Source organism: Anopheles maculipalpis, chromosome 3RL (assembly GCF_943734695.1).
Source record: "Anopheles maculipalpis chromosome 3RL, idAnoMacuDA_375_x, whole genome shotgun sequence".
Lineage (NCBI taxonomy): Eukaryota > Metazoa > Arthropoda > Insecta > Diptera > Culicidae > Anopheles > Anopheles maculipalpis.
The window spans coordinates 76331270-76353884 of NC_064872.1; the positions used below are offsets into that span (position 1 = coordinate 76331270).

A 22615-nucleotide genomic window follows, 5' to 3' on the forward strand; every position below is an offset into this window, starting at 1 on the left:
TGTGACATTTCGCAAGTCAGCTGTTGACAGCTATCAAGATTCATACATACAGGTGAGGATAATCACGGTTTATAGTTTTTATTGTTTTTGTTCAAAATTATTGGCGTATAATATCGTACAGGTTTTAGTAGAGGGTATCATTCACGTAGAAGGAATCCCAAACTTGCAGTCGTTTTGCTTCTGGCAACTCCACAACCTCCACACCGTTGTTGGAAATGTTCAAACAGTTGTACGGTGGTGCCGTTTTTGGAACCTTCGTCCACGACAGGTTGGCGGTACTGGAACAGTTTGGGTCGCCATTGGCAGCAAAGTTGGTGAAAATGTCCACCATGTACTGAATAGCACGGTACTCAAACGTGTTCGTATCCAAGGGCTTTGCGAAAATGTTAGAAAACAGGTAAGATATCTCATCGGCATGGGACGTACCCCGTGCCTCAGGATCAATCATATGTATGCGATAGTGATTGAAGAATGGCGAATCAACGCAGAAACGATATACGAATGTTTTAGCATTGTCGGCATAGTTTACACGGGCCAGTATGGTGCGATGTAGATCATGCCAAAAGATACGATCCGAAGCCATATTAACGAACCCACCCAAATTGTCCAACGATGGAATGGAATCGGGATAGTAGAGTTGCTTAAGCTGCTCTCCACATGCCATCCGCTCCTCGAGTGTAAGCTTCAGATGGAAGGGCACATTGCCGATGAACAATCGAGGATCTTGCAGCATGGCGGGAAGTTTTGGTTTTACTTTCGGCAGTAGAATTAACCCTTCCTCGGATGTGCCGCCAATCATTACGTCTATAGCATTTCCCCACGCAGTTCGAACCATCTCCAATGGTGACCTGGGGATGAAACAAACATCGCTTTCGTAGGGCTCGATCGTTGGTGCGAATGGCGTTAGTAAGCCTTCTTGTATTTCCTGCAATGAGGGAAATGTTTTGTTTGTGTATTCAGAGACATTAACCTACATGTAAGCCGGAATACCTGAGGTCCGAACAAAGTCTCCTGATGTTCTACAATGCTTTCCGGCGATGCTTTTCGTAAAAATGCCAGTGCCGCTTCTTCATCGTCACCAACATCGCCCTGCCAACCGATGGCTTTTGCAAGCTTCTGTATCCAGTTCCGTTGAGGTGTGACGGCCCAGCTGCACAACGTACTGCCAGACATGATGATGGCACGATGGAACAAATTTTTCGAAGCGTCCGCAACTGTATGATACTGCACCGAAGCTCCACCGGCACTATGCCCAAAGAGAGTGACCACATTTGGATCACCTCCGAACCGTGCAATATTGTCCCGTACCCAGACAAGAGCAAGTCTTTGGTCCTTTAATCCAGCATTTCCCGGTATACCGGCTGCGGGTGACTGGCAGCACAGAAATCCGAGTGCTCCGACCCGATAATTTAACGACACTAGTACAATGTCCCTTTCGATAAGGTAGTCCGGACCGTACAATTCGGTTCCGCTGGTACCTTCAACAAATCCACCTCCATAGATGTAGACCATAACAGGTAGTGGTTTCGAAGGTTTAATCTAGTGGCAAGCAGAAAAACAGCAAAGTGATTGACCGAAAATTTTAGTGAGATTAATTCGATAAGCAAATACTAACTGTTTTGGTGAAAATGTTCAACTTCAAACTGTCCTCACTGCCGACAATTTTTTCGATCCGGCGATCAAAATGGTAGCATGGATCGCATTGTCGTGTACAATCCAGCACATCGGTCCAGCTTTCCGGCGGAGAAGGGTCCTAGGTAAGGGAGAAAAGAGGTGAAAAAATTCAATATCAAAAGGTGTTAATATTGACTAAAATAATTACTGTACTATTTTGGGTTGAGAGCCTCTGGCCATTAAAATGACATCATCGTGTAACCCCCGTAGCATGCTCAAACACTTGTTCAATTGCTTGGCAAATGCACTCAATTAACTGTGCCAGTAAGCTCAATCATAGTAATCCTAGGGTGGAACTGTCGTCCATCAATAGCAATCTGTTGTCCGTAGTAAAAAATCGGTAAGATTTTTACTTAATGAACAGGAAATTAAAGTTGAGGCCTCGGTTTATCTTTGCATTATCGTGTCACTTTTTTTGGTTTTAATGTAAAACGGTCACTTTTCTTACCTTGAAGCGTAGCTCTCCGACAGGCGGCTTCGCGTACGGTATACCCTGAAAGCTGACGTATTCGCTGCCGTAGAGTGCTGTCCGGGTTGTACCTTTAACCGGTCCGTAACCGGTGTTAACAATCAGCTCACCGTTGGACATTCCGTTGGTTGTGTGAAATATTAACCAAGTTCCGAAAAATGTAAGCTACTAGCGGACGTACAACTTGACCGAATGTAACTAAACTTCTTGTAAAAAGGAAATCCGGGCAATCGAGCGAGATGTAGCGTTGTTAATAGGCTGCGGTTTTGAAGATAATGCTTGTAGGGGTTGGTCGATCGTCGTCTTTTATTTATGTCGTGGCTTGCTGCGCACGCAACGCTGATTACGTTTTATGTCAGTGTTTCTAACGCAATTTTTTGGCAAGCTTCAAGAAAAGAAAAAAATATGTTAAAGATAAAACTGGTAAGGTACTTATCAGTTTTTTAGGCTAAATGTAACTATCATAGAATTCTTAAATTTGTTATGCTATATTTGAGTCACTTCTCTGATCAGTTAACCTGCCGTACACTAAACCACAACTATCAATGAACTGCTATGATAAAACTTAACAACACACTGGAGAAGCTGAGCAATTCCCACCCTTATCGATAGAATGTGCATCGCTATCAGTGTGGTCGGTAGATTACAATTAGCGAGAAGTATGCCCCCCTCGAGCGTGTATTTCACGACCAGTTCCCAAGTTCAGTAGTGTTTCAAACGTGATCTACATCAGTTGTTTGGCGAAGTATTAAAATGAGCGAGCTAGAGCATCCCATCGTGGCCACACGTTACGGTCCAGTGCGGGGCGTAAAGAAAACAGCTGGAACCGGTGTAGAGTATTTGAACTTCCAAAAGATACCGTACTGTAAACCACCTGTTGGTGAGCGACGCTTTAAGGTAAGAAAATATCAGAATGGGAAGTTTCGAGAAATCAAGTCCAACTGTTTTGTTTGTTTGCACATAAAAGGATCTAGAGGCACCGGAACCATGGGCGGAACCGTTGGACTGTACGCAGCAAGGTCCGAGTGGATATCAGTTCAACAAGCTGCTGAACAAGATCGTTGGTAGCGAGGATCATCTCTATATGAATGTGTTCACAAAGGAGGTAATTACTAATTTTTGGATGCGATTTTAGAGTGGAGAAAAATTTCTACAATTCGGTTCGTTGCGTCCGTTGTGTCAAATCATGCTGCCAAGATAACCAATACTGTTTATTCATGATTATTTAGCATCTTATCACATCTGGCTTCTTATCTCGGTTTTTGTGCTGCGTCGGCATTTGATGTACGATGTACTTATATGGTAGATCGTATTGTTTACTTGATTATGTTCACAGAATTTGTATATATTGTTAAATACGCTTAAATCCTGTCTGAAGTCTCTCTTACATCTCGCTACAAAGATGTGCGCAATGAGATGTATAATGAGTTCATGTAATGAGGATGACAGCATACGACTTAGTCCAAATAGTATCATAGAGGTACTCTGCAACAGATTAAATAATTTTTCGTTACCTTCAGCTAAAACCGCAAAAACTTCTACCAGTTATGGTATGGATTCATGGTGGAGCATTTATGCGTGGTTCTAGCGGCACCGAAATGTACGGTCCGGATTATCTCATTCAAAAGGACATCGTATTGGTTACCTTCAACTATCGCATTGGAGCATTCGGTAAGTGTCCGTTGTTATCCAATTATTAATAAGTGTAACTGAACTAACAAAATCCATTTTTCTCGTAGGATTTCTATCTCTCGATTCACAAGAGTTGGGCATCCCAGGCAATGGTGGTTTAAAGGATCAAAATTTGGCCCTCCGTTGGGTGCGAGATAATATCGCTCACTTTGGCGGAGATCCGGACAATGTTACGCTGTTTGGGGAGAGTGCCGGAGGATGCTCGGTGCACTATCACATGGTGTCGGAACAATCACGAGGTCTGTTCCGGCGGGCGATCGTAATGTCCGGCTGTACGCTGAACAATTGGTCCACGATGCCAAAGCGTGGTATGGCTGAACGGTTGGCGAAAGCGCTCGGTTGGAATGGAAAGGGTGGCGAAGCTGAAGCATTTAAAGTTTTGATGAATGCTTCAGCTGAAGATATCACTAAGCATCAGGATCAGCTGTTAACTGCAAATGTATGTATTCGCGAACGAGAGTTAGCTTCGTGCAACGCTTTGATTTATAATTATATTTGTTCTTGGTTCTCTCAATAGGAGTTGGAAAATCGTATACTTTTTGCATTTGGCCCGGTCATTGAACCGTACCTGTCGCCAAACACCTTCATTCCCAAGAAACCGCTGGAAATGTGTCGTGAGGCGTGGAGTAACGATATCGATATTCTGATCGGTGGTAACTCCGAGGAAGGACTATTTTGCTTGAGCTCGATCAAAGAAAACCCAGCCATAATGGATAATCTGAAGAACTTTGAGTTCTTGGTACCGATGGAGCTTGAGTTGGTACGAAGCTCCCAAATGTGTCGCGAATATGGGCTACGGTTGAAGAAGTTTTACTACGGTGATACGGAACCATCGTTCGCAAATCGAGAAGGTTATTTAACGGTAGGAGGGTAAAAAATTTGCCACTTTTATTGGGTTTCGGAATTATTTTTTCTATCTTTATCTGTCCTTATCGTAGCTAATGACGGACAAGCTTTTTTGGCACGGTATTCATCGTACCGTGTACTCCCGTATCAATTCGCGCAAAGGTGCCAAAACGTTCGTCTATCGATTTTCGGTAGATTCCGAAACGTACAATCACTACCGGATTTACTTTTGCGATCGTAATGTGCGTGGAACTGCTCATGCTGATGACCTTTCGTATCTGTTTAAAAATCTATTCAGCCCCGTACCGGCTGTGGATACGTTTGAGTATAGGACGATGCAACAAATGGTAAGTTAATGGATATATTTTCAAAATAAAATTTCACTAACCGATATTTTATAGGTCGAGCTGTTTACTAACTTTGCCATCATGGGCACCCCGAATGGTGGAACTTTAGGAGACATTTGGGAACCGGTTGGTACTGGGGTGGAACCGTACAAATGTTTGAACATTAATAATAGTGGATTGAGCTTTGTCGACCTGCCGGAAATGAGACGCATGAAGCTGTGGGACTCGATTTACAAGAAGGAGCAACTTTATTAACTGCTGTCCGGTGGCCTGCCTGTGAGTGTGTTTGAATAATACAGGATAGTTGTATATTTACGATTGTTTTTTATTTCGTTTGCGGTACTGGTGTTACTCCGACGTAGTTAATACAAACAAAAGAATGTAATTTCGTAATGGGATTATTATTGGTTGTCCTAAGAACTGATAAGATAAGCTCAGATAGGAATCTAAAATGAGAACAAGTATACTTACTCTTTTATATTTGTTTGGGTATTACTTAAATAATATATAAGGAATACGGCCTCATAACGAAATAAAAAAAAACTTCAGTAATATATTTTTTATATGTAGGAATATGTTTTTCATTACAATCCTAAGTAGGATGGATGAGCAAGTACGTTGAAATATACTTTTTTTATGTTAATTTAAACTGGTCGATCGTACTACCCGCCAGCAGACATATTTGTTCGGGTGTAGCTGGTATTTCTGCAAATTTTGAAGATATATTTTTTAAATATGATACTCATTAAGCTGGCGCGACCTTTCAATACAATACTCACCGATTGGATACCATTCATCCGACAGGCCTGCCTGCCTGCGTGCCGAATTCAGTGCCATCCGAAGAGCAAACAACAACGAAATAGTCATATTGAGCGCTGGCTCACCGGTTGTTTTAGAACGCAGAACAAAGTTTTCGTTGTGTGTACTCTGTAGAAACTTAACGCGGAAGTCCACCGGGATATCTTTAGCACCGGGTGGTTTATAGTTCCACGAGCGATTAGTTAGCAGCTGTCCAGACTCACCACTGTACACGAGCTGCTCGGTAAAATACAATCCAATACCCATCACAAATGCGCCTTCGATTTGACCAATATCGATACCTGGGCTGATGCTTTCCCCAACATCCTCCAGTATGTCGACACGGCGAATCTGTACGTTTCCGGTAAGGATGTCCACCTCCACCTCAGAACACGTTAAACCCCACACGACGTAGTGTTGCGTTTTGGTTACGTTGTACTGATAAAGTGCGCACAGATCGACGTGCTGCTGGTGGCAACGTTGTGTGATGGCTTCCCACGAATCGTCCGGATGCTGCTGTCGTACCGGATCGATTCGGGTTTTTAATATTTCGCACGCTTTCTGTACGGCGAAACACGCTGCATCGCTTGTCATACTGCCACCGGAAACGATCGCGTTTGGTGAGGTTATGTTGGCCATAGCTTTTACCTTGATCATAGTCAGCGGGATACCCAACGCGCGAGCCGCAACCTGGGTAACTTTGGTGTTCACACCCTGGCCCATATCGATACCGCCGGTAGTGATGGCTACCGTTCCATCGGCATGGTAGATCGACACAAGTGCGTGCAGTGATCCCATAAAGTACTGTGGATATCTCATCGGAACGATTGCGATTCCACGCTTGATCCAACGGTTCGTTTCGTTGAATCGTACTATCTCATCTCTGCGAGCTTCGTACTGAACATCGTTTGCAAACATTGGGAGCAACTCTCGGATTTTGCTATCTTCTGGGAGATTTTCCATACGCACGGCTAGTGGGTCAAGTCCCAGACGTTGCGCAATGTGCTCCATCATGTTTTCGGCCATACTGATGCCCTCGTTCGTTCCTGGACCCCTGCAGTACGTGCTGCTCGCCGATTCCGTCAACACACTGTGACCCATCACCTTCCAGCTGCTCGTATCGTAACAGTTGCGATAAAATAGGAAAGTAACTTTCTCTACCGGTTCGTTTAGGCAACAGCCAGAGTCCTGATAGAATTGGTTAAGCAATCGCTGCACACGACCACGCTCGTCAACTTCAATTTCATAGCGACTGACGCAAGCCGAACGCTTGCCAATCGCCATCATATTGTCCTCAAGGGACATGATCAATCGTACGGGACGTTGGGAGAAATGTGCCGCAATCGCACAGGCACACGCAATTTGGGACGCACGGGAAATCTTTGACCCAAAAGCACCGCCCAATCGACGTATACGGAAGTTGAGACTGTTTTCCGGGATTTTAAGGGCACGCGCGATCGCGATCTGACACATATCGACCCATTGCGTCGAGCTGTACACATCCATCCCATCGTCGATCGGTACACACACGCACTGTTGTGTTTCCATGGAAAGATGATATTGACTCGGCAGATCGAAGGTGCCCTCGAGTCGGATCGAACCACTTCCGGTGTCGTATTTTTCCCCGATCTGTGTCCCGTCGCTCGGGTGTATGCGATCGGTTTGACCAGCTTTGATGACATCCTTGACCGTTGGCAAGATGGGTTGACCGTCCGGTGGACCATATTCAATATCTACCAGCTTCGCTGCTCGGTACGCTTCGTCGTATGTTTCAGCGAGAATAATACCTACCGGTTGCCCGTGGTAGAGCACACGATCACTGCAGAATATCTCCTCCACTTCCTGATTGTCAAGCTCCACTGGCATAAAATTATTGGTGCCGGGTATGTCACGTGCTGAGTAGAACGCTACCACACCTGCGCGTGCTAGTGCTTGCTTTGCGTCTATTTTGAGGATATTGGTGCGTGGCTTAGTGGCCAGTACAAATGCACCGAACAGTTGCCCTGGAAGATTCGGAATGTCATCGGTGTAGTGTGCCTCCCCGGCTGCCTGTGACAATCCTTCCACCTTGGGTATGTGCTTCGTCATTGGCCAGTTCTCTTGAATGGTATCGTACGTTTGCTGACCACTTGAAAGCATTCGCTTCGATAGCTGTGTACCACTTGAGTACAGAGCATTGAGCTGAACGCCACGATCAGCTGCGATGCTCAGAATCGCACGGTAGAATAGTGTCGATGCAAGATGTTTCCGATACTCGGACGACGCATCCGGTGGAACGTAGTTCGGTGCTATTGTGTCGTTGAGCAACTTTAACGCCTCTCCAAACACCGACTCTTGGAAGATGTCTTTCCCGACAAGGAAACTTTCAAGCTGCACGGCATGGGTAAAACCCGGATTGATGCCACCATAGCAGATAGAAGCGGTGCGTAACATGCCGGACGGTTGAAACTGTAGCAGAACAGTCGCATTAACGTACGCATGTGCATTCTGTGCTCGTGGCATCACTTTGTAGGTGCGCAAGGAGTATTCCTTGGGATCGAGCGGGTAAAGAAGAATGTTTAGTATGATACGTTTGTTCATGTTCATCGACAGATATTCTTCTACCGTGACGACTTTGGTTGAGGTGGTTGAGGTGGCTAGAAAAAGAAAGTAGAAAATTTAAGTACGATTGAAAATTTCTGTTGAAAAATATCCTTCTGCTTACCGATCGTTAAACGTGCGCCAACACCCTCGAGTAGTAGATACACATCGGAGGGAAAATCACGATGCTGATGCTTAATGCTCAGATTACCAGCGATTGTACCGACGTTGCGTACCGGGACGTTGGCGATCAGGTCAAGATGTTTAACCATTTCGCGACAGTACTCGTATCCCTTGGCGGTGGACGCTTCATCGAGGATTCCCACCAGCTCGGTCAGTGTAACGTTAGCTCCGATCGTCAATGCATCGTTGAAGTAGTTTACACGTAGATCTGCCACAGAGCTGATGTCAATAAACACGTCCAGATTGTCGGGACGTCGATATACGCCTGTGGCTGTGTTGCCAGCAATCAGCATGTACGATTGTGATTCTATCTTGTCGAAAATCCGAAAGATTGCTTGCACATTCTCCACCTTGTACCATTCACGGCCACCAGCAAACAGCAGCTGAATGTCGTTCGCTTCCTCACACTGTGCTGCCAACGAACACTTGCCCGTGCAAGGGGTTCCTTCCAAACTTTTTGGACAAATCCTTGGAACGTCCTCAATATCCTGACAGACTTCCAACAGCTTTGGATCTGCATCTACCGCCAAAGATTTGAATGCATCCAGAATAGGCCGGTACCCGGTACAGCGACAGATATTGCCACCGAACGAATTCTCAACCTCCTCCATCGTAACTTTGCCCTTCTTCGATTCCAGCAAGCTGTACATGTTCATCACCATACCTGGCGAGCAGAATCCACACTGCGTTCCGTTGAAGTGAGCCAGCCGGCGTTGGGTAGCATGGTAACCGTCCAGCTTGTTACCGACACCTTCGATCGTAACGATATCCAATCCATTGCAGGAGAAGAGTGGAAATAGACACTAAAAGCAAGATTCAAAATAGCTACATGATGACCGGGAAACTTCGAGTTCGCATTGACGTAATCGTACCGAGTTTACCGCTCGTGAGATGATATCCTTCGTGACGGGATGCTGGCTGCTAACATTGACGATGCACGCACCACATCCACCCTCACGGCACATAAACTTAGTGCCCTTAAGCTGTGCATGGTAGCGCAGATAGGTACCGAGCGAGGTATCGATCGGGACGGTTGCACTGTTCGCTGAAACAATGAAACATAATAACACATGATTTAGGCACCTTGTACACAGAGACCGGCGGCGGCATGTCTTGTTGATAACGGCAGAAAGCCCAATTTAGCAGCATGGGGTGTCGGTATATCTATCCAGAACGTTCCGTTATTAACTTGCCACTCGGTATCACAGCTCGAGGGGCTTGAAAGGCAATTTATCATTGATACTGGCTGATCAATGATAAGATGCGCGTGAACGCGTTTGCCCACCTTTATGCACCTTTCCGTTGATGGTGAACACTATTTGCATGATATTGTTGTTTTGTCTAGCGGGCGCGCGTATTGATGGGCGGACGAAATTCCACAAAGTGTTGCCCTAGCAGCGGCAACGATCGTACTACAACTGCGTACACACGCGAATCGCTAGTTAGCGAGAGACTGAAGTCGCGACTTCTCACCAGCAGCGCGCGCAGTCACACTGTTTTGTGTGTGGGGGGGGGAGGTTTTTATAGACCCGAATCCAAATGCTCTTCTTATCATCTTTGGCGTCTCGCGTAGTACGAGCTTCACGTGTTTGCTTTGCGTACGCGAGTGAGAGCGTGTGTTGAGCGCGCAACGTTTGTGTTGGTACGATCGACGACATTTTTTCCACGTGAACAGAATTTAAATCATCACCGGTTGTGGGTCTTTTTTGGTAGTCGGCATATTGGTCCTGCCTTTGAACCGGTTCAATCGGTTATGGATTGAGTTTCAAATTTGGCCAAGTGTGCCATAATTGGACAGGGTTAAGGTCATAAAAATAGAGTGCAAAATTAGTATCTGATATATGGATTGGACGATGATGCGTGGGAATGGGATTGATTGCGAGTTTGATTTGGTTGCAAGCCAGATAAAAGCGTTTATCACGTTACTGCATAAACCGGATATCTGTTTTATTTTTACTTTTAAAGAACGGCTTGGCCATATTGCTTAACCAGATATCGGTTTCAACGACGATAAGATATACCTTTTATCAATGCAGTTTTTCTTATCGTTTGCTGGGCTGAGGATAAGCAGCTACGTTTGAGAATGTTCTCGTGAAATGTTTGGATTGCATAATTTAAATTGGAATTATATTTGATTTCTGGGAGCTATGGTCAGGCAATAGCGGAGCCAGTCTTTACACGGCAGGACCGTGGTTCAAATACCACCATTACCCCGTAGTGATGAGGACTGTGACTATCCGAGTACATGGTATTAGCAAGTCTAGCAAGCCAATAGATCGCCGGCGTGACCTTAGCAGAAGGTCATTAGGCCAATGAGAGGAATATATGATTTCAGATATTGAGAACCTCTGGATGCTGATTCGGCAAGATAAACGATCCGCATCAGCTTCTGGTCTAACATCATACGAACTTGCCCATTTGTAAATTTTAAAACCTTTACACTAATGGAAGGAAATAATGAAAGACGATGTAATAAAATAAGAAAAATGACACCTTTTCAAAGCATATATTTATTTGCAGTTTTTATATTTTATCCAATCTATACATCTATCCCGATAGTATCATTAGTATCCACCTAACGCTAATGGTAAAAATTCTAAGAAATTCAATAGAGCCTTCAAAAGAATTACTGCACCTTGTTGAACTAGTGTTACAGCTAATTCAACAGATACTGCTCTACAGAGTTACCCGCCATCAGATACACCTGATCTGGCGTGGATGGTGCACCCAGCTGAACCCATTCGTTCGACAATCCTGCATCGGTACGTGCTGCCAACACGGCATTACGAAGCGCACAAAGCACAGAAACGGTCATATTCATGGCCGGCTCACCAGTTGCCTTCGAACGTAGCACGCCCGTTGCGTTAGAGCTCTTCTGCAGGAAGCGCACCCGGAAATCAACCGGAATATCCTTCGCACCTGGCGGTTTGTACGTCCAGGTACGGTTGGTTAGCAGTGCACCGGTTTGCGGATCATAAATCAGTGCCTCGGTCAGGTAATAGCCAACGCCCATAATAAATGCCCCCTCGACCTGGCCAATATCGATACCGGGGCTCAAGCTTTCACCAGTATCCTCCAGAATATCGACACGACGTAGCTGCACGTTGCCGGTCAGCACGTCGATCTCCACCTCAGTGCAGGTCAAACCCCAGATGATATAGGCTTCCAGATCGGACGCCTTGTACATGTAAGTCGCACAAAGGTCCACGTTCTTGTAGTAGCTATTCTCCACGATGGTTTCCCAAGAAGCGTCCTTCATCTCGTCACGGATCGGTTTCATGCGTTCCAGCAGAATCTCACACGCTTTCTTAACCGCCTAGAAAAAAAGTGTTAAAACATTAGAATTGGCTTTTTCTATTCTCACACTGCTAAACCCTCTAGCTAGACCAATATTCTACTCACAAAAGAGACAGTCTCGCTGGTCATACTGCCACCGGTACAGATAGCGTTCGGTGACGTCATATTGGCCGACGGTTTGATGCTAATCTTTTCCATCGGAATTCCTAGAACATAGGCCGCGACCTGTGCGACCTTGGTATTCATGCCCTGGCCCATTTCGATGCCACCGTGCGTGATGACCACGGTACCGTCCGTATGGTAGATCGACACCAGCGCATGGATCGTACCGAAGTAACCCAACGGGTAGCGCATCGGTGTGATCGCTAGGCCCCGCTTTTTCCAACGGTTCTCGCGATTGAACTGTTCAATCTCCTTCTTGCGCAAATCGTACTCGACATCGGCCCGGAACTGTGGCATAAGCTCGTGCATCTTCAAATCCTTGGGCATGTTTGCCATACGCACGTCAAGCGGATCTAGCCCCGTTGCATGCGCGACATGTTCCATGATGGTTTCCACCATGGCAATGCCTTCCGTTGTGCCCGGTGCACGACACCAGGTGTTACTGGCAGAGTCCGTAACGGCACCCTTTGCAACCGTCTTCCAAGCTTTGTTGTCGTAGCAGTTTCGGAAGAACTCTGCACAGTGACCCATCGACTCGTTCAGACACGAACCAAAGTCGTGAACGTACTCGTTGTATAGCTTCGTAATTTTGCCATCCTTCTCCACATCCACCTCGTAGTTGGAGATGACGCCGTAACGCTTGCCAATGGCTTCCATGTTAGCCTCGAGCGTCATAACCAAACGCACGGGTCGCTGGGTCTTGTGGGCAGCTAGGGCCGCTGCACAAGCTATCAGGGTAGCCCTGGTACCCTTGCTTCCATAACCTCCGCCCAAACGGCGTACATACAGATTAAGGCTGTTCTCTGGCACGTTCAGCATCTTCGAAATGGCGATTTGCGTAAAATCGATCCACTGCGTCGCCGAGTATACGTCCATACCGTCCTCGATCGGAATGCAAACGGCCGTTTGCGTCTCCATCGTGTAGTGATACTGACCCCCGATTTCAAAGCATCCCTTTACCTTGATCGCACCATTGGGTGCAGCTTCAAACTCTTCGCCCAATGTACTGTACGGCATGTCATTCAGCCGATCGGTTGCCTTGGCACGGAGCACATCCTTAACGGTAGGATATCGCTTGGAGGATGTTTTATCGTACTGCACCTTCACCAGCTTGCTAGCACGATTGGCCAGATTGAAAGTGTCGGCAACGACAAGACCAACCGGTTGTCCGTGATAGATCACTTTCTCACTGCAGAAAATTTCCTCATCATGTGGGCCCATGAATCCTTTGAAGTACATGAAATTGTTTGCCCCAGGTATATCCTTCGCCGAGTAGAAGGCAACAACGCCGGGCAGTTTCTACAAAGAGCAAACATTATAATGAATGAGCTGCTTTAGTTAAAGTTGCTTCTACATACCAGTGCTTCCGAGGCATCAATGTTCGTAATCTTCGTCTGCGATTCCGTTCCCAGGACAAATGCGGCATACAGCTCGTTCGGGAATACTGGTAAATCGTTTGCATACTTTGCCTCGCCCGAAGTTTGCAGCAAACCTTCAATCTTAGGAATGTTCTTCGTCAAGGGCCAATTCTCCTTGATGGTATCGAACGATTGTGTTCCAGACGAGAGTGGGCGATCGAGAACTGTACCGCCCGATTTGAATTCGCTTTTAACGGAAGCCTTCAGTTCCGGTGCAATGTTCAGCACGAACTTGTAGAATAATGAAAGGGCTAGATTTTTCCGGTATTCTGGCGCAGCATCAGGAAGCACCCAGTCGGGGTTCAGTTCCGTTGCCAGAATCTTCAGGGCTCCTTGAATGGTTTCATTGGTAAGCAGGTTCTTACCACTGAGGTACTCTTCCGTTTTGATCGCATGCGTAAAGTGAGGATCGATTCCACCGAAGCAAATGTTGCTCGACACTATATTCGATCCATCCAGCTTGATCAGGAATGCACCGTTTACGTATGCGTGAGCATTCTGCGCACGGGGCATGATCTTGAAAGAACGGTAGACATAGATGGATGGATCCAGCGGAGGCAGTATCACTTTAAGCAGCAGCTTTTTCTTCATGTCCAGAGTGACATACTCGGAAGGACGAACGGTAGACGTTTTTCCTTGGGCCTCCACTGAAAAGGAATGAAGATTCATAAGATGGAATAAAGCCTACACTGGGAAGAGTACTTACAGATGGTCAACTTCGCATCAGCAGCTTCCAAGATAAGATAAAGATCGGAGGGGAACTCAGGATGTTGGTTTTTGATGCTAAGATTACCAGCGATCGTTCCAGTGTTACGCACAGGAACGTTGGCAATCAAGTCGATATGGCGAATCAGATGTTCAAAATAGGAGAAGCTTTTGTTTTGCTTGGCAGCAAAAGTCAGCAGATCCATTAGCTCGGTCAAGGAGGTTCCAGCTCCGACAGTTAAGGAGCTTCCTACCGAGCTAGCTCGAAGCTCTTGGACAGCATTGATGTCGATAAAGACTTTTATTGCATCACTTCGACGGTATACACCATGGGCGGTATTACCTCCGATGAGCGTGTAAGGCTTGTCCCCAATGCTCTCGAAGATGGCGAAAATGTCGCTTACGTTATACACCTTGTGCCATTCCTTCTGCTCGTCGAAGCTCAGGTGCAGTCCCTTGTTGGGATTAATTTTAGCAGCAGCAGAACACTTGCCAGCGCAAGCCGAACCGGTTTTGGGACAAATCTTTGTAAGGTCCTCGATATCTTGACACTTCTCCTTGATCTTAGGATCAGCATCGACAGCCAGAGCCTTGAAAGCGTCCAGGATGGGACGGTAACCGGTACAGCGGCAAATGTTACCACCGAACGAGTTCTCGATCTCCTCCATGGTGACCTTGCCCTTCTTCGTCTCCAGAAGGCTGTACATGTTCATGACCATACCGGGCGAGCAGTATCCACACTGGGTACCGTTGAAGTGAGCCAGCAGCTTTTGGGTGGCGTGATAACCGCGCTGCTTACCACCGATACCCTCGACGGTGGTGATGTCCATTCCATGGCAAGCGAGCACAGGAAACAGGCACTGATAGGATGAGGAAAGCTCTGTATTAATAAGTTATACCGACTGCAAATAGTCGGGAGGATAGTCTTACCGAGTTAACAGCATAAGAGAAGGGCTCTCCTGACACTGGATGGACTCCGCTCAGGTTGACCACACAAGCGCCACATCCTCCCTCGAGGCACATGAACTTGGTACCAGTCAGGTGAGCATGGTTCCGGATGAAGGTGTTCAACGAGGTATCGACCGGTACACTCTTCGAGTTAACTGTGGATACGTTAATCGATTATTTATAAACCACATAATTTTTGCAACTAGGAAATGGGTAACGAAATAGTTCTATCGTATCCATTATCTTCTTCACGCGTGATGTCATGTTCTTATCGATGATGTGGGTCATATGTCTTCTTTTTTTGGTTGTTATACCATTCAACCAATACTCACCTTGATAAGGTTTCGCATTGATAGAGAAAATAACCTCCATGATAGTGCAAGTTTGAAATATCTTTCCTGCTTTTATATAATTTCACAACACTGCGCAAAAAATCACCCCCCAACACAATAGCCTTTGAATTGAAACTGTCACACAGAAGCACTGGAACACGCACAATTCAAAAATGACTGCTAGATCACACTGGAAAACGAGTGTATGGAGATACTGACAGGATTCCGGGAGCAACTACGATACGCTCACTACGACTGATCGTCAGCGAGTGTGAAGCGTTCGTGCAAATGGATCCGATTTGTTCGGTAGAAATCGCGATAAACGCACGCGACACTTGCCGGGGGGTGGGCCCTAGGTCTATTTGCAAAAATGTGCCCAGTCACCTTGGTCAATTGTTATAGCTAACGGCGGGTGTGGGTGTGGATGTGCGTCTCCATATCATCTCGTTTGGGACAATTCTCCACCCCTACGCAACCGGGATGGATCAGAATCTGTCTGAGGGTAATGGATGGAACTCCAATGCTATTTAGGGGTATATTGGAGCTGAACATGGTTGTTGTATAATATCGCATAATCGTGAGAGAATACGATGGCTACGTTGTACCCATTGAAATAGTAGAAAAATAGTATCGTTGTAAATGCTTGCGCCTGTACTATTACGCCGCTTGTTGTGCTTTTGAGAGATCAAGTGCATTGCCGGCAAAATAAACGCAGTTCCTTAGGTTTCGTTTGTACAGCACTTAGGGCGTCGTGTGAGGTGTGCATTGCTGATAAAAGTCGTGTGTCGTTTTCTGAAGTACAAATTTAGCCATCACTTCATTACTGTAACACAATTGAAATTGAGTTTAAAATTTCTAAATTTTTGGTTAATGGACTACATATGTTGTTAATTAGAATAGTATAGCAAAGATTAGTTCTATAAATCCCTTTTGGTATCCATGTCTATCTCATTCCTAATGACCCAACACAAGCAGCAATTGGCCAAACCTTCCTCGCCTTTTCATCACTTTTGCTGTGTCATCTGTGTTGATTTCGATCTTTCCGCCGATATTACTCACCATTGTACGTCTTCCCATTGATCGCGAACGTGATCTCCAGCAGTACCATAATAGTTTTGCCAAACTCGCGTGTGTCTCTCTGCCTTTTCACAATTTCAGAATTGTTTGAATGAAATATTACTTCCTACGGATAGGACCCGGTCACAACACTCGGCGTATGCTCTCCGGCTCGACGGCAACTAACGCACGTTGCAAGGTCGTGGTCGGCGATTTTTGGCCGTAGCACGCATTTGCGTTGATGGTAGTGGGGAGTAAAATAGGGTTCGCGAGATCGAAGCAGGAAAAAAAGTGCCGGCTGCTACAAAAATCATTCATTTGTTTATTTTACTGTGTTAGAAACATGGGTGCTCGCGCATGGCAAAATGTTTAGAGCGTGTTGGGTGGGGGCACGTTTATGGTAGTGCTCGCCGACTGCTCCCGCCATTAGGCTGTGAGCGCTCTCATGGTTTGGCGCTGCTCTATCATCAGCTCCCCATTAAGCACGACCACATCCGCAACTCCACGATGTCGTGCTGGTAGAATAGGCGTGTGCGTGTGGTTCAAAGTGGGGCCTGACCGGTGATTAGATACGTACGCTGAATTTGGTCGGCATTTATTTTTGGTGTGACGTAATACAGTATGGGACAAATTATGCTCTCACAGGCAGAAATGCGAAATTAATTCGTTTGGAGTGTGTAATACGAAATATCTGCATTTTATTCTAGAAGACTTTTCTTATCTTGCAGAAATTATTTATTTGCAAAATAATTCACTGTATTATTTTCTCTTCTCAGTGTCGCAATGACGATGTCCCACTGACTTGCTTTTATCCTAATGAAGCAAATATTGATTGTAAGAATTTCCCAAATGCTCCAAAATTCTGTCTGGCGTGCAGGGTGAACCCAACGGTATCCATTTCCGTGGCGCACCCGCATCCAATCGTGCCGCATTGATAGCGTTCCTCAGTGCAAACAGTACCACGATAGCCATATTAACAGCCGGTTCCCCAGTAGCTTTCGAACGCTGCACTCCAGTAGGATTGATGGTGCTCTGCAGCAAACGAATCCGAAAATCGACCGGTATGTCTTTCGCACCTGGTGGACGATAGTTCCAGGATCGATTGGTTAGCAGCTCACCAGTATCACGATCGTATATGAGTGCTTCGGTAAGATACAGTCCAACGCCCATCATGAACGCGCCCTCTATTTGGCCGATTTCGATCTCAGGGTTTAGCGTTTGGCCTGCGTCCTCAAGAATATCGACACGATGCAGCAACACGTTACCGGTGAGTACGTCCAGCTCGATTTCGGCACAGGCAAGGGCCCAAACACTGTACGACGGGAGCACAACACCGTTGTACATGGCCGTGGCACACAGATCCACTCCCTGAAGGTGACACAGCTGGGTCAGTGCTTCCCACGAGACGTCCGGATGTTGTTGTCTTACGGGTTCAATCCTTTTTAGCAGCAACTCACATGCGATAAGCACGGACTGAAAGTAGATCCAGAATATGGGTAAATATCATTATTTCGTGTTGAAGCATATCAAGCATTTCTTAAGCAAACTGTTCTCAGTACGATACTCAGTACTCACATGTGCGACGGCTTCACTGGTAATACTGGCCTGTGTGCAAAAGTCATTCGGTGCCGTAAGATTGGTGGTTGGTTTGATGGCAATTTTCTCCACCGGGATGCCCAGCACTTTGGCTGCGACTTGAGCCGCTCGTGTATTTATACCCTGGCCCATCTCTATCCCACCATGCGTAATGGCAACAGTGCCATCGGTGTGATATATCGAAACGAGTGCGTGCAGTGTTCCGAAATAAGCCACGGGATACTGCATTGGGACGATCGCTATGCCACGCTTACGCCAACGGTTTTCCAAATTATACCGCTCAACTTCCAACCGTCTGCTTTCATACTCGGTATCTGCGAGGAAGGTTTGCAGCAGTGGTCGCATTTGTGAATCGGTTGGCATGTTCTCGAGTCGCACTGCCAGCGGATCACGCTCCGTTACGAACGCTATGTGCTCGATAATGGATTCTATCATGGCGTACGCTTCCGTGGAACCAGGCGCACGACACCATGTGTTGCTAGCAGAATCGGTTAGCGCGGTTTTGGACACCACAGACCAAGCATCCTTATTGTAGCAATTGCCGTAGTAACCTTGCATAAAATCGGGCGCTTCATTCGTGTTGCATCCAGCATCGTGCAGAAATTCGTTGTGAAGACGAAGTATTTGTCCCTCGTTGGTTACATCGGTCGAATAGGTGGAAACCACTCCGTACCGCTTGCCGACGACGGCCATGTTTGATTCGATCGTCATTATCAACCGTACTGGGCGTTTTGTTAGATGACAGGCAAGTGCACAAGCACAAGCAATTTGAACGGCACGGGAAGCCTTTCCACCGTATCCACCACCAATCCGACGTACGGACACGTTCAGGCTATTTTCGGGCACACCAAGCATTTGTGCTATTGCAATTTGGGTAAGTGTTATCGCTTGTGTTGCGGTGTGCACCTCCATTCCGTCTTCCAGTGGCAGACAGACGCAAGTTTGTGTTTCCATCGTGTAGTGATATTGGCCATGGGATTCAAACGTCCCGGAAATATTGATGGAAGGCACCGTAACTGAGCTACTGTACGATTCGCCAGTATACCCGTAATCAATATCCACCACACGATCATGACGCTTAGCATCTGCCACTTCCTTGACTGTCGTGTAGATCGGTTCGTCGGGTTTGGTGGAGTAGTTAATAATGACTTTTTTCGCTGCGTATTGAGCGGCTTCAAACGTGTTGGCCACCAACAAAGCTACAGGTTGACCGTGGAATAGTATACGTCCACTACAGAAAACTTCTTCCACGTTGGGACTAAATTCTGACTTTATAGGCATGAAATCATTTTTGCTGGGGATGTCCTTTGCTGTGTAGAAAGCGAACGCTCCTGGAATTTTCTGTTGGAGAGAGTTTTACAAAATAAAGTCGTAGGGCTAATGAAGGAACAAAGAACAGACATACTTACTAAGGCTTCTGTAGCATCAAACGAAACAATTTCAGCATGCACCGCTGTACCAAGTACGAAGGCAGCATACAGCTCACCAGGAAACGTTGGAAGATCGTTAATAAATTTGGCTTCACCGGACGTTTGATGCAATCCTTCAATTTTGGGTACTTTTTTAGCAAGTGACCACTGTTCTTGTTGCTGAGCTTTATCGTATTGTTGAACACCAGAAGATACCTTACGATGCAGTACAGATCCTCCCGATTTGTATTTACTTTTCACTGCTGCGTTCATGGCGGAGGCAACGGTAAGTGTAAATTTGTAGAACAATGAAAGGGCTAAATTTTTCCGGTATTCTGGAGCAGCATCAGGAAGCACCCAGTCGGGGTTCAGTTCCGTTGCCAGAATCTTCAGGGCTCCTTGAATGGTTTCATTGGTAAGCAGGTTCTTACCACTGAGGAACTCTTCCGTTTTGATGGCATGCGTAAAGTGAGGATCGATTCCACCGAAGCAAATATTGCTCGACACTATATTCGATCCATCCAGCTTGATCAGGAATGCACCGTTTACGTATGCGTGAGCATTCTGCGCACGGGGCATGATCTTGAAAGAACGGTAGACATAGATGGATGGATCCAGCGGAGGCAGTATCACGTTAAGCAGCAGCTTTTTCTTCATGTCCAGAGTGACATACTCGGAAGGACGAACGGTAGACGTTTTTCCTTGGGCCTCCACTGAAAAGGAATGAAGATTCATAAGATGGAATAAAGCCTACACTGGGAAGAGTACTTACAGATGGTCAACTTCGCATCAGCAGCTTCCAAGATAAGATAAAGATCGGAGGGGAACTCAGGATGTTGGTTTTTGATGCTAAGATTACCAGCGATCGTTCCAGTGTTACGCACAGGAACGTTGGCAATCAAGTCGATATGGCGAATCAGATGTTCAAAATAGGAGAAGCTTTTGTTTTGCTTGGCAGCAAAAGTCAGCAGATCCATTAGCTCGGTCAAGGAGGTTCCAGCTCCGACAGTTAAGGAGCTTCCTACCGAGCTAGCTCGAAGCTCTTGGACAGCATTGATGTCGATAAAGACTTTTATTGCATCACTTCGACGGTATACACCATGGGCGGTATTACCTCCGATGAGCGTGTAAGGCTTGTCCCCAATGCTCTCGAAGATGGCGAAAATGTCGCTTACGTTATACACCTTGTGCCATTCCTTCTGCTCGTCGAAGCTCAGGTGCAGTCCCTTGTTGGGATTAATTTTAGCAGCAGCAGAACACTTGCCAGCGCAAGCCGAACCGGTTTTGGGACAAATCTTTGTAAGGTCCTCGATATCTTGACACTTCTCCTTGATCTTAGGATCAGCATCGACAGCCAGAGCCTTGAAAGCGTCCAGGATGGGACGGTAACCGGTACAGCGGCAAATGTTACCACCGAACGAGTTCTCGATCTCCTCCATGGTGACCTTGCCCTTCTTCGTCTCCAGAAGGCTGTACATGTTCATGACCATACCGGGCGAGCAGTATCCACACTGGGTACCGTTGAAGTGAGCCAGCAGCTTTTGGGTGGCGTGATAACCGCGCTGCTTACCACCGATACCCTCGACGGTGGTGATGTCCATTCCATGGCAAGCGAGCACAGGAAACAGGCACTGATAGGATGAGGAAAGCTCTGTATTAATAAGTTATACCGACTGCAAATAGTCGGGAGGATAGTCTTACCGAGTTAACAGCATAAGAGAAGGGCTCTCCGGACACTGGATGGACTCCGCTCAGGTTGACCACACAAGCGCCACATCCTCCCTCGAGGCACATGAACTTGGTACCAGCCAGGTGAGCATGGTTCCTGATGAAAGTGTTGAGAGAAGTGTGCACGTTGATATCGGATACTTGAACTAAACAATGAATTGTGTTAAAATAACGCACAAATTCGGATATGTACTTATTGCTCACTGTTAAATTCTGTTCCGTTCACTGTAAATGCTACGGACATTTTGCAGTACGTCAAACTGGCTGTCCAATGAAACGGCTTATATGGACTATAAATAACTATTGGACACGACAAAACGACTAGTTCGTACGACTTTCACTTTACGACTGTCAAGAGAGCTAGTTCATCATAGTGCTTGAGCGTGGCTGAGACCAAATTTCTTCCCACAATTACATGCGGTCAGATAGTTGAGCGTATTGTGTCGGAGATAATAATTATCGACAGTGAAGCCGACGGACTCTCACGCATAGATCGTAGACGCGTATTGTCTCGAAATAATTCATCATAATAAGAGATTACAGAGCATTTTTTTATGCGAATTATTGCAGTGATATTTTTAGTAGTAAAAATGTTATAAATATGTTCACATGTGTTTTATGCTATGAAGAATATTTGGTGCGGAGTCGAGGCCGAATCCTAGCGGAATCCAATCATCCAGACGCGCAGCATCCTTTTGTGTGTATCGGCGAATAACACTAACATTCTCTTAGACATGGCAGGCTTCATCAACGATAATAGACTCGTAGACGAAGGCGCTAGACTGTGAGCAATGATAATTGTTGTGGCATACCAAAACCGTGAAGCAGTTGTAACGTCTGATAAGTAAGTTAGTAAGAGAGAAGAAAATGTTGGCAGAATACCACTTCCCGTGATTCGCATTTGTCTTGTAAGATGGTATATAATGGAACGCTTATAATATTGCCCTTCCCATTATATATCTGCGAAAAGAGCTTGTGGAGCCAATTTTGAACGAACCGATTATGTTTTTTTGTTTTGTAAATCTTACCCGAACATTCACTATCATTGGGTAGAGGATTGAAGACGTTCCTATCATTAGATCAATAATAAAATCGATTCTTAGCCTCTTTTAACCATCCTGATGAAATTATGATCAAAACATGTGAGACCAGTAATCAAATTTAAAATTCAAAAAAACCTTTGTAACAAATTTTAGTAAAAATCCAATAGATTCGCCTACTAGAAAGTAGAAAGCAGCAGTTTAAAAATCGGATAAAAAAGGGGTTTTAATTTATTGCCCGTTTGCCGATTACATTGTCTGGTTTGGAATGGTTTATCAACGCAACCAGTTTCGTCTGTACAATATTTTGGATGAACAAATGATTGAAAGGCAAT

At 45.9% G+C, this 22615-nt stretch overlaps 5 protein-coding genes across 7 annotated transcripts in view; 1 reads left to right on the top strand and 4 right to left on the bottom strand.

Annotated features, from left to right (window-relative positions):
• The window catches only part of LOC126562982 (charged multivesicular body protein 6), a 250061-nt gene that overhangs the window by 1017 nt on the left and 226429 nt on the right, over window positions 1-22615 (bottom strand). The gene's annotated exons all lie outside the window — the stretch shown is intronic.
• On the bottom strand, window positions 125-2277 carry LOC126561995 (esterase B1-like). Its single transcript, XM_050218395.1, has 4 exons — window positions 2123-2277; window positions 1616-1753; window positions 991-1539; window positions 125-925 (listed from the first exon to the last, which is right to left on the bottom strand). Exons 1-4 carry the CDS (start codon window positions 2261-2263, stop codon window positions 125-127), a joined length of 1629 nt encoding a protein of 542 aa, XP_050074352.1. The 5' UTR covers window positions 2264-2277.
• The window catches only part of LOC126561997 (esterase B1-like), a 474259-nt gene continuing 454465 nt past the window's right edge, over window positions 2822-22615 (top strand). Inside the window, exons 1-7 of the mRNA XM_050218400.1 lie at window positions 2822-3040; window positions 3111-3248; window positions 3664-3814; window positions 3883-4274; window positions 4353-4697; window positions 4774-5028; window positions 5083-5304. Of these exons, the coding sequence (XP_050074357.1) occupies window positions 2897-3040; window positions 3111-3248; window positions 3664-3814; window positions 3883-4274; window positions 4353-4697; window positions 4774-5028; window positions 5083-5283 (1626 nt within the window). The 5' untranslated portion in view covers window positions 2822-2896 and the 3' untranslated portion in view covers window positions 5284-5304. The remainder of the gene's footprint in view (window positions 3041-3110; window positions 3249-3663; window positions 3815-3882; window positions 4275-4352; window positions 4698-4773; window positions 5029-5082; window positions 5305-22615) is intronic.
• The window catches only part of LOC126561411 (uncharacterized), a 197643-nt gene continuing 180690 nt past the window's right edge, over window positions 5663-22615 (bottom strand). The window contains exons 2-6 of the mRNA XM_050217534.1: window positions 9875-9930; window positions 9462-9634; window positions 8531-9392; window positions 5808-8462; window positions 5663-5733 (exon numbers count right to left, since the gene is read on the bottom strand). Of these exons, the coding sequence (XP_050073491.1) occupies window positions 5663-5733; window positions 5808-8462; window positions 8531-9392; window positions 9462-9634; window positions 9875-9914 (3801 nt within the window). The 5' untranslated portion in view covers window positions 9915-9930. The remainder of the gene's footprint in view (window positions 5734-5807; window positions 8463-8530; window positions 9393-9461; window positions 9635-9874; window positions 9931-22615) is intronic.
• Window positions 11246-21381, bottom strand: LOC126561412 (xanthine dehydrogenase/oxidase-like). 3 transcript variants are annotated; one of them, XM_050217535.1, is made up of 6 exons: window positions 15452-15557; window positions 15102-15274; window positions 14173-15031; window positions 13407-14113; window positions 11992-13347; window positions 11246-11905 (listed from the first exon to the last, which is right to left on the bottom strand). In XM_050217535.1, the coding sequence occupies exons 1-6, from the start codon at window positions 15489-15491 to the stop codon at window positions 11246-11248; spliced, it is 3795 nt and encodes a 1264-aa protein (XP_050073492.1). In that variant the 5' UTR covers window positions 15492-15557. The 3 variants fall into 3 exon arrangements, with proteins under 3 accessions (XP_050073492.1, XP_050073495.1, XP_050073493.1); XM_050217538.1 differs by lacking the exons at window positions 15102-15274; window positions 15452-15557 and adding an exon at window positions 21214-21381; XM_050217536.1 differs by lacking the exons at window positions 14173-15031; window positions 15102-15274; window positions 15452-15557 and adding exons at window positions 20285-21143; window positions 21214-21381.